This window comes from Diadema antillarum, unplaced genomic scaffold (genome assembly GCF_040938485.1).
Source record: "Diadema antillarum isolate AM-2024a unplaced genomic scaffold, OU_Dant_1.0 seq00002494_RagTag, whole genome shotgun sequence".
Classification (NCBI taxonomy): Eukaryota; Metazoa; Echinodermata; class Echinoidea; order Diadematoida; family Diadematidae; genus Diadema; species Diadema antillarum.
The window spans coordinates 25,485-36,368 of record NW_027273098.1 but is presented as its reverse complement, the minus strand read 5'-3'; the positions used below and the strand labels follow the sequence as shown (position 1 = coordinate 36,368).

General features: G+C 38.8%; 1 protein-coding gene across 1 annotated transcript; it reads left to right on the top strand.

Annotated features, from left to right (window-relative positions):
* Nucleotides 1-667: 667 nt before the first annotated feature.
* Nucleotides 668-10,884, top strand: LOC139714882 (kelch-like protein 5). Its single transcript, XM_071626529.1, has 10 exons — nucleotides 668-850; nucleotides 2,516-2,709; nucleotides 3,454-3,650; nucleotides 4,358-4,570; nucleotides 5,105-5,294; nucleotides 5,544-5,768; nucleotides 6,642-6,804; nucleotides 8,047-8,259; nucleotides 8,981-9,152; nucleotides 9,871-10,884. The coding sequence occupies exons 1-10, from the start codon at nucleotides 831-833 to the stop codon at nucleotides 9,928-9,930; spliced, it is 1,647 nt and encodes a 548-aa protein (XP_071482630.1). The 5' UTR covers nucleotides 668-830; the 3' UTR covers nucleotides 9,931-10,884.

Here is a 10,884-nt window from a genome sequence, read left to right as displayed (position 1 = left end):
CGTTACATGGTAACTCGCGTTACACTTTTCATTGACATTTTTTAATGTGATAACAGTGTTTATTCAAGTCAACATCCTGTGTACAGTATCAGGGTGTGATGAATTTAGAAAATTATGATTCCCAACAAATTACCTCCACTGCTTCCTTCAGAATGAAAAATATTTCTTGTTTCGGTAACTCGCGTTACATGGCTCAAGGGCTGAACTTTCATGTGGTGATTAGAATTTTTTGAAGGTGGCATAAAAATTTCCTCATGGGAGACTGAAGTAGAACCAATTTGCTTCTTTAAAATGAATTAATTGAAGTGCTAGCAGAATTTTTCTATCAAAAAAAATTATATCAAGTTACGCATGCATTTTAGCAATTTGGATGACTGAAAAATTGTCTTCAACATTTGTAGCTGTTTCTCGGGAAATATTTGACCGATTGATATAATTCTTTGAGTTTCTTTAACTTCAATATATGGGTAACACATAATGAGTAATTCTTTTGCAATATGATAAAGTTGAAATTTTAGTGCCATGTCCACATTCCCATGGAATTGCCCCCTTACAGTTCACCCCCTTCTTTTTCATCTTCTTTGTCTTTCATTTGTTTTATTCTGATGTTTGTTTGTTTGTTCATTTTTTAAAAATTCATTGTGATTGTCACAGCATACATGTAGGACACAAACTCCGATCCCAAGCTGGCGACAAGACGGAGTATCAGCCTCAACGGCTCATCCCACTCCCTCTCCTCGGCGGGCCCGTGGGGGGAGAGTGTGGAGGAGAGCCCCACAGAGGGTGAACACTTCTTCTCCATCAACCATGCTGAGAGGACATTCAAGAAGATGCAAGGCTATCTTCACAGGTGCATGGGCTGTCTCAAAAGGGTTCTCTACCAACATTAGAACACTGTTGGAGGAGAGAGCATATCACCGTGCCAACAGCCTCCCACTTCAGTATTCATAGGTTTTCTGTATATCATGCATTTATGAGCTTGAATGCAACTAAGGGTGCGTTTATCAACTCCTTTTCTCGGCAGAAACAGGTTATCCAAACAGCTTTCAAGAAATTTTTACGAGTTGATAAACGCAAAGCTGTTTTGAAAGCCCTTTAGGAAAGCCTTTACGAAAGGGTGCGTTTATCAACTCTCCTTTCTCGGCAGAAACAGATTATCCAAACAGCTTTCAAGGAATTTTTACGAGTTGATAAACGCAAAGCTGTTTTGAAAGCCCTTTAGGAAAGCCTTTTCGAAAGCTCCAAATTTGTGGCTATCCAAACAGGTTTCCTGAACAGGATTTCAGAAACCAGTTTGTAAAAGCCTTTTGGAAGTTGATAAATGCAAATCTGTTTTGAAACGGCTTTGTAGTTTTGTACTTCAGTTACGAACAATGCACGCCTTATGACCTCTTCTCCTCGGGTCAAATTGTGCAATGCAGCTGTGCAGTGGCAGGCCAGTTAAAAAATCGTGTTCGTGAAGAGAGTTGATAAATGCAACTATTTTGAAAGCCGTTTCTAAAGGGCTTTGGAAAGAGCTATCGAAAGCCGTTTAAACAGGGGAAAGTTGATAAATGCAGCCAAAGTCTCATGCCACCACTCAGAAATATTTGAAGTATGTGCTAAACTGGAGCTGCCTCACAGATAGGAAGACAATTGATTCATGTGGCATTGCATCATGACTCGTCACTCTCAAAGGAAGATATATCTTTATGATGGTAATTGCTTTTCGCCGTCCCTTCTTAGAAAACAAGCGGCACATTAATAGTACAGGCAGTCAGGGCTTTGGAAAGGGCTCTCGAAAGGGCTATGGAAAGGGCTTTCAAAAGGGCTATCGAAAGCCGTTTAAACAGGGGAAAGTTGATAAACGCAGCCCAAGACAGCATGAATTACATTTCTTGATAGTTTCTTACCTTCCCTAAAGAACAAGGAAGTGATGCAAGATGATGAGATAAAAATGAAAAAAGGCATAAAAAATCAAAACATTTCAATTTCGAAATCATTTAGCTTTCCTTGTATGTTGTGTCCCTTATTGTTTTTCATGTCCAAAGTACACTGTAATTGATAGCCTAATTTGAGTACTTGTATTTTAGCAGTCAAGATTGTATTCACTTAGTTACATTACGTGGGCATTAGTTTGACTTAATTGTATTTCTTTTCCTCTGCATGCTGCTTTCTCTGAATTTGTGTTGCAGTATACTGTATTTCAATTTGATAGTCGCCTTCAGAGATTCTCTTAAATAAGGCACTCTGAAAGGCACTCTTCGACATGTTAGCTTATTGTCTAATACAGTCAACCAGTGTGCTCCTACTTTTGTATACTTTATGCTCAACATTGAGTTTTACAGCCATGCAGGCATGTGACTTTGGAATCCCCTCCATATGTCCTTAAATGGTTGAAGACATGAGGCTTTGAGAATGATAATCAATCATGCTTGATAAACTCAGAAGTGAGTTGCATCACTCTTTTAAATCAAAGAGGAGATACAAATTGTCACTGGAATGAACGCTCTGTCTCAATTCTTTTTGAACACAGGCGACAACTCACAGATGTTGTCCTTATTGTGGGTGATGTTCGGATCCCAGCACACCGGCTCGTCCTGAGCTCGGTGTCAGATTACTTTGCTGCAATGTTCACCAACAATCTACGTGAGTCCCATGAGACAGAGATCCAGTTGTGGGGAATGGACCCAGCGGCTCTGAAGGCCTGCATTCAGTATATCTACACAGGTAGGCCTACATTTATTATGTTTATTTTGTTTTGTTTTATTTTAACATCATGTTAATATATAAAGCAGCATTATTCTTGGACTGGGCATTTTGATAGAGGATTGGATTTATATCATGATTCCAGTCTTTTTAGGTTTATTCTTCACTTCATCTAAAATAGGTCTGAAACATCCATTTTCTAGTCCTTGGCCTAATCCATGTTCAACTGGAGATCCTATTCTTTAACACAATAGCCAGTTGGTGTATCAGACAGTAACTTTCATCCTTATCATAATCCTAAACATCTAATTCTAAGGATCAGGTATTTGACAAAAGAGAAAACATGTTGAATTTGAGCAAATGACAGTTTTAGGCAGAACTTTTCAAGATAAGTGAAATAGTCCCAGGAAATAAAGCTGGGGTCTTCAAGGAAAGTGTTATGTTGTAAATCAAAATTACCTGGTATTAGTGGTATATGTGCTGGGTTATGTCCAGCTAACCTCCTAAGTTTTTTGTTAAAGCAGAACTGTTTGGCGAACTACAGCATATAGGGGTACAATAAATGCATAAAATGAAATGAACAATTATTGAAAATAATGAGACATTTCTGGTACCCTCAACAATATGTAAGTTACTTATTACTGAATGTGTGACTGTCATGCCATGCACGTGTTGGGTGTATTAATTGTAGTTGTGTGATATAAAAGAGAAACTTGCCCTGCTCTGTAATGATCAATATTTGTGTAACTTGTATTTTGCTTACAGGTGAAGTTGTTCTGAAAGAAACCAATGTGGAGAAGCTGCTAGCAACAGCCAGTATATTGCAGCTGTCTGAAGTTGTAGAGGCCTGCTGTGGCTTTCTGGTCAAGCAGCTCCACCCCTCCAACTGCCTCGGAATTCGCTCGTTTGCAGACAGGCAGAGCTGTTCAGATCTCCTCCGGGCAGCACACAATTATACCATGGTGAGAAGCACTTCGAGTTTTACCTTATTCTATCACAGGTCCATGTTTCAGATGGGAGCAACATCCATACTCACTCATATTTCTATGATGGTTGCACAGTGCATCAAAGTAATTATTCATTTAATTTCATTTACTGGTGTTTCTAATGAACAAATTGTGCAAAGAAGATACAGATTCAAAGTATGATAAAACTATTTGTCCATTTTAGTTTTGTGAGATTACTAATTGTTTAATGTAATACTGTATGTGCTTATCACAATCAATGAGGAATACTGTATGACTTGTTGCAATATAAATACAATAATTTTTGTATTGACTCAAAATGTGTGAGTGTTCCGTCAGGGACACTAAATTTCGAATTCATAATTATTTAACACATGTTCCCCTCCCAGTTAACAGCAGTGTCATGCATCTAGCACATTCAGAGTTAAGATTTTAAAGCATGTAATGACTTGCTTTGTATGAACAGAATGTTACACTCCTACTGCTCCTCAAGTTTGAATTGTTGCCATACTATTACCAATACAAATTACAAATGCACTGTCTATTGTGTAAATATCAATGGACAAGTGTTAAGAAATTGAGACCATGCTGTTGATCACACTTTCTCCCGAACCTCGTTCCCTTTACGCCAACAAAAGCAATTTCTTATTAACAATACCCAGTATCAAATATGGATAGTACATTACTTTTTTTTTTCTTGACAGGAGCACTTTGTGGAGGTCACCCAGAACCAAGAGTTCATGATGCTGGGTTGGGAGGAAGTGTGCAACCTCTTCTCCAGCGATGACCTCAATGTTCCCAATGAGGAGACGGTGTACTATGCCCTGCTGGCCTGGGCTGCCAATGAAACTGCGTGTCGCAAAAGTGACATCTCTAAGCTGCTTGAACACATCAGGCTTCCACTTCTATCTCCACAGGTACGTTAATGTTTGAGAATTTGATGACGTATTCCGCTTTCTTTGCAAACTTTGATATTGCTGGGAATGAAAGGTATGAAATAAGCGTGGTATAGATGTGTTTGGTTACTGATAGATCAATTATTTTGCAGAAAATGTTTTGATTAATAGAGGTCCGTCATACTTCACAGTTAAAAATTGAATTTGTTGAATTCATTGAAGTATCATTCTCCAGTGTACTTATACTGCTAGGCAATTTCCAGAGGATATGCGAGATGCTTAACTCCATTCCGGAGATGATGTTTCTTTCTTTCATACTAATAAATCAGGTGAGCCAATATTTACATTCCATTAAGTGTCAGCCAAATTTTCAATGACTTTTTTTTTCACTGTACACATACTTTCTTTAAGAACAGGAATCATGTGGTGTCTGCATTCAATTATGAAGTGGTTCAGTACATTGTCTTGATATGACTTTGATGTCTATGTTGTGTTGTCTGTAAAGTAAAAACAAATTCTTACCAATGCAATTACTGAGAAACCATCTCTGTTCAGTTTCTTAGCGATGCTGTGGACACAAATTCTCTCTTCAAAGGGGATGAAAAGTGCCAGCGACTCATCATGGATGCCATGAAATACCACCTCCTCCCGGAGAGGAGACCCCTGATGCAGAGTGCACGGACAAAGCCAAGGAAGTCCACTGTTGGCGCCCTCTATGCTGTGGGAGGAATGGACAGTACCAAAGGTAATGGAGCAGGTTAGGCTGGGAAAAGTGCACCTGGCGAAGCTTTTTATTCCTGTGTCATTCTACCATAGGTAGGTAGCACATGCATGTATATTTTATTTTCCTGTTTTGTTTTAATGATATTTTGTGTGTTTGTGTGCATGTGCATGTGTGTGTGATTTTGGTTTTCATTTCATTTTAAAGCAAATAATGGGTTTCAATAATGATCTCAAGTTATCATGATTTCTGTGTCACTGATGTTCCATACAGGTGCGACAAACATAGAAAAGTATGAGCTGCGTACCAATGTCTGGACTCACGTTGGTCACATGAGCGGGCGGAGACTCCAGTTTGGTGTTGCCGTCATCAACGACAAGCTTTATGTGGTGGGTGGTCGCGATGGCTTGAAGACGCTTAATACCGTTGAGTGCTATTACCCGGCCTCAAAGACGTGGAATATGCTGCCCCCTATGGGCACCCATAGGCATGGACTTGGTGAGTAGTTCAGTTCATTTCAGTTCAAAAGAGTAGTGTCAGAAGTGTACCATCATCTTTGGATTGAACAACTACCAAGTGGACTTTTAATGTTCGATACTCAGAGGGTATCTTACAGGTAATCAGAGCGTATCAGGCATTTAACAAAGACTTCATGAATTCTCATAATGTGAGAATTCATGAAGTCTTTGTTAAATGCCTGATACGCTTGCTCTCTGTAAACAGGTGTCATGATGTGATTCATGTGCTAGACCTCCTCTAGTGATTGGCAGAAACAACCCAGAAGTACCTGTCATGCTTATGTAAAATTGAATAGACTTAAAGCAGTGCTTCAAAACCAGAGACAGTTCGATCTAAAGTATGCATAGCTATTTCTGATGTTTATTGACATGCACACTCAATATTGAGTGCACAGTGGAAGAGCTCATCAAAGGTTATTGCCTACGCGTATTATCTTACAGTTTGTCTCGTCTAATTCAAATAGTGGTAAATAATGTCTACAGCCTGCTGTGTACATAAAAGAGAAATGAAAAACACTAAACTGTAGAATGCTGTGAACAGCCTGCCAATCAATCTTGAAAGAAGACTAACATATAATGTCTGAATAGAAATTCTGAAAGTAGTGGTGTATCTCAAATTGAAAAGATAAAAGAGGGCATTGCTCAGTGACTTCAGAGCTTACAATAAAAATGTTTTTTTCTGTAGTGTCATGATACAATTCCTTTCATTCAGAAGCTGTTTTCATGAAGTTAAATGTATTTGTTTTTGCTTTGTTTTGGTTTGTTTTTTTCAGTAGAGTCAGGAGTGCGAATGCATTTTATCAGAAACCCTTGTCACATAGTCATTGTAACAACCATCAACCTTGTGCTGCAGGTGTCGGCGTACTGGAAGGTCCCATGTATGCGGTGGGGGGACATGACGGATGGAGTTACTTGGCATCAGTAGAGAGGTATGACCCCCACAGCAAGCAGTGGAGTTATGTAGCTCCTATGTCGACGCCCAGAAGCACTGTTGGTGTGGCAGTCCTGGATAGAAAGTGAGTTTTGTGGGCATCAGCCATCCTCTTTCTTTTCTTTCGTAACACTTTTCTTTTCTTTTTCACTGAATGCAGGACAATTTTTGTTGGAACAAAAATAGTTATGTTCATATTAGCGTTGGATTATATATCTCAATGTCCTGCTTAAATTGTCTGAAGGTGATTTTATCAAGAAATGCAGCACTTCACAATCATTTCTTTTTATTTTTAATCTGAAGGAAAGTGGCAGGTTTGATAACCAAATGAATAAAGAAATGCAAGAGTTTTTGTCTACCATTATCAAACAATATGTTAGCTCAATTTAAAAAATCAGTATATGATTTCTTGTGTCAATGTTAAGAAATGGTTTCAGGTATCATATGAGAGTGGTTCTATAAAATTACTGCTCGCTGGCAGTTTGACACTGTGGTAAAATCTGCTGAATTATATTTCCAGTAATGAAATATGGTAATTTATGATAAATCATGAATCAATATTTTCTATGTGAGGATTTGCCAGCTCTCTCTTTTTTCTTTTTAAGTAGTGTTATAGACAACCATCACCGTGCTCCAAAAGAATGATGTGGGTTTAAAAAAAACTTTTATTCTGCTTTGGGTACACGGATTTTGTCTCCTGTTTCTTTTTAGTCATTTATAGCTTAACAAATGAGCATGTTGACAATGCTATTAAATAAAGCTTGCTCACCAGTCAAGACAACCAGGCAGTAAAGCAGTACCAACAGATTTTATTGCCAGGTACAGTAGTTGATGTTATTCATAAGTGCAGTTAGTTGAATCTTTTTTTATCCAACGCTGCACACTGGCACTGGTCCAACAGTCCCTGACCAGCACAAATCACTGTCAGACCAGTAACCTTTCCAGAAATGGACCTGTAAAAAAATGGGTTAGTGTGCAGCCCTGCCTTATCTTCATATTTCAGCCTTTTACAAAGCTTTCTTCCTTTGTGTTTCATCTTAACACAAACACTGTGAGGAGGGTTTTGTGCTGTTTGAAAATTTGCCTGATGATGTACATGAGGAAGAGAGGTTTGTGGTACAGTATTCTAACATCATGTGTACCACTGGTATGTAATCCTCAAAAAGAGTGTGATGAAGGTTCTTGAACATCTATCATCCATCAAAAGCTCACATAAGTTTGGCTTCATCAGATGTTCATTGGGTATGTGTGTAGTGGCTGTCAAGTTCAGTGAATCAGCTGGGAGTCATATTTTGTGTTCCTTCCCCATGTGATGAATGGCCAACAGATTGTATGCAGTCGGTGGACGTGACGGAAGTGCATGCTTGAGGTCCATGGAGGTCTATGACCCCCACACCAACCGATGGTCCCTGTGTGCCCCCATGTCCAAGCGTCGCGGTGGTCTGGGGGTGGCCGTCTGCAATGGCTGTCTATACGCCATCGGGGGACATGACTCCCCCGCTAACCAGCCGTCATCAAAGCAGTTTGATTGTGTGGAGAGGTAAGCGGTGCTGGATATTTTTTTTTTTTTTTTTTTTTTTTTTTTTTTTGGGGGGGGGTCAAGTTCTGTTTCGTTGGTTAATAGTGCAAATTTTCAGTTTCAGAACCATGCTAAGTCACAAAGTACTTATTTGAATTGATTATAAGAGTAAAAATGGTTAAATACATTGTTAAGCATTGATTCCAATTCTGTATGATATGTAGTCTATAGGATTTTTTAACTGTTCAAAACAGAATAACTTTCAGCTCTGATTTTGCCATCTGGTTCCAGTTAATGCCAAACAGGGAGGTACTGTATATTGTGCGTACGTACATTTTGCACAAATGCAAAATGGGTTTGATTGCGTTAGCTGCTACCTGTGTGTAAAAGGAAGTACAGCTAGTCACCTCGTGCAAAGCAGTGGAAGCAGGCATGTTTAAAAAGTAAGAACATGACATCAACATTTCAGACCATGCAAATATCACATTTTTAATCACTGCTTTCACAGTTTCAGACTCTCCTCATTGAAAAGGGTTCCTGTCACTCATTTTTCAAACAAATGTTTTAACAACCAAATGAACAGCATACCAATCAAGATTTATTTGTTTGTACATGTACATTGGGTAAAATCATAATTTGCTGATATGCGTTCCTTACAGCATCACTAATAATAGTCTCAAGTGGCAGTGTAAAAGTTTGTTCAGTCCATCTCCTAATAGAAGAAGGATTTCATTTCATCTAGGTATGACCCGAGGTCAGACACATGGTGCTTGGTTTCCCCAATGAGCCTCTGCCGGGATGCTGTGGGCGTAGCAGTGCTTGGAGATCGAGTCTTTGCAGTTGGGGGCTACGATGGACAGACATATCTCAGTGCCGTTGAGTGCTTTGATCCACAAACGGGTGAATGGAGTCCAGTGAGTACAAAGCAGAAATAACAGCAAGATTCCATATTCAGTCTGTAGTCATTGCATGTTATGTATATACCTATGTCAGATAAATAATGGCATTGAGTCTGATGACTGTAAAAGTTTTATGAAAAGTGTTGTACTGAAGACTATTGATTTTATGTGTATGTGTGTATGTTCAATCACTCAAGATCTTTACTGCACATTTTAACCCGTTGAGGACGATTTGATTTTGCAACAACACGCATTTCCCATAAACGCTTGCCCGAGTATACTCGAGACTCGTCCTCAACGGGTTAAGCAGTTTTCACATCAAGAACACATTAAATATTACAAAACTCGCCAGAAGCATTCATGACTTCTTAATGGATAAAAGATATGTGGTCAAAAAACAAGTTAACTGCAGTAGAGAAGCAACTTTGTATTGATCCATTGCGTTGAGACAGCATCATTTTCAGTGTGCTGAAATATCTTTAATATTTGTCTGCAATCTTGTCAAATCTTTGTGATGTTATCACAAGAAACCACTGAATTGATTTATGATGAAAATACGGAGATATGCAATGGTGCATAGATCTGAAAATATGAGCAACCAGCATACATGCTTCAGGCAAACAAAGGTTGCCACTCTCACCCCGCCCCACCCACTCCTTTCAGTTTGTATTCATTATTTTGATTTGTTGAGTAATTCTGCCTAATGTCAAATACTGTCTGATTTCTTCCAAAGGCTGCTTCCCTAAACCCGGGCAGAGCTGGAGCCTGTGTCGTCCAGGTGCCGGCTACGTAGGGAAGGAAGATTGTGCACCTATTGGTATCCAACTGACAAAAGTGGCAGAAGTTTTGATATTTAAAATGAGGCTGGTCTTGTCTTTGAATAGTCAAAGCATTGTCAATGTGTGAGGAATTGTTTGATGTTGCGTGGTGTTGGTTAGTACAGACAAACCTTGTGGACATGCACAGTGGGGGCCCACTGCCGCATTAATGGAAGTCCTTTTGTAATTTTATACGATGTGTATGTAAACTCTCCTTTATCAGTTGTGCTAATGTGGAATTATATTTCCACACAAGGTTGTGCAAAATGATCAATATATGGTGCTGGAGGTTATCTGGTCATGTGACTCTCTCTTTGTGGTTCACACAGGAAAAGAAAAACAAACAAACAAATTTAGATTTCTTAACACCAAGTACCATTTAAGCATGAAGTTCAGACATATTTTCAGTGGTGTCAAAATGGAATGACTTACTTGGTTTATGTTGAAATATGCAATCAACTCTTGGGATAAGGAGAGAGGAAGTCCAGTGTGAAGGCATGGAAGTAGAGTGATTAACATAGAAGAGAAGTGTATCTCTGTCTGGCTATTTAAAGCCAGCCGTCTTTCTCCTATAGTGACTCATGTTAGTGAGAGCAGAAAATATTGCCACAGTTATATACTGTTGACTTATGTAAATAGAGATCAACTCATTCTCTTCATCTTAATGTGTGCTGTTGAAAAAAAAAAAGAGAGAGAGAGAGAGATTTGAACCGTGAATGCTGTATTGCAGTGGACTATTTCTGAAATTTTGTGAAATGTCACAAAGTTGAAAAACACCCTAGATCCTTGATGTCTCAATGCAGCTAAAAATCACCTTTATGAATTCCATGTGTCGATATCCTGGTAGTAACTAGTTGGTTTTTTTTTTTCACAGACACTCTGTATGCATTGTTTTATAATGATTACGTAATAGTTATGATAACACAAGT

Excerpts from the sequence above, each read along its gene's own strand:
- LOC139714882 (XM_071626529.1), top strand. The coding sequence starts at position 831 with ATGCAAGGCTATCTTCACAG. Across the intron at positions 6,805-8,046 it reads GTGGCAGTCCTGGATAGAAA|ATTGTATGCAGTCGGTGGAC; the intron begins GTGAGTTTTGTG and ends AATGGCCAACAG. Across the intron at positions 9,153-9,870 it reads AAACGGGTGAATGGAGTCCA|GCTGCTTCCCTAAACCCGGG; the intron begins GTGAGTACAAAG and ends TTTCTTCCAAAG.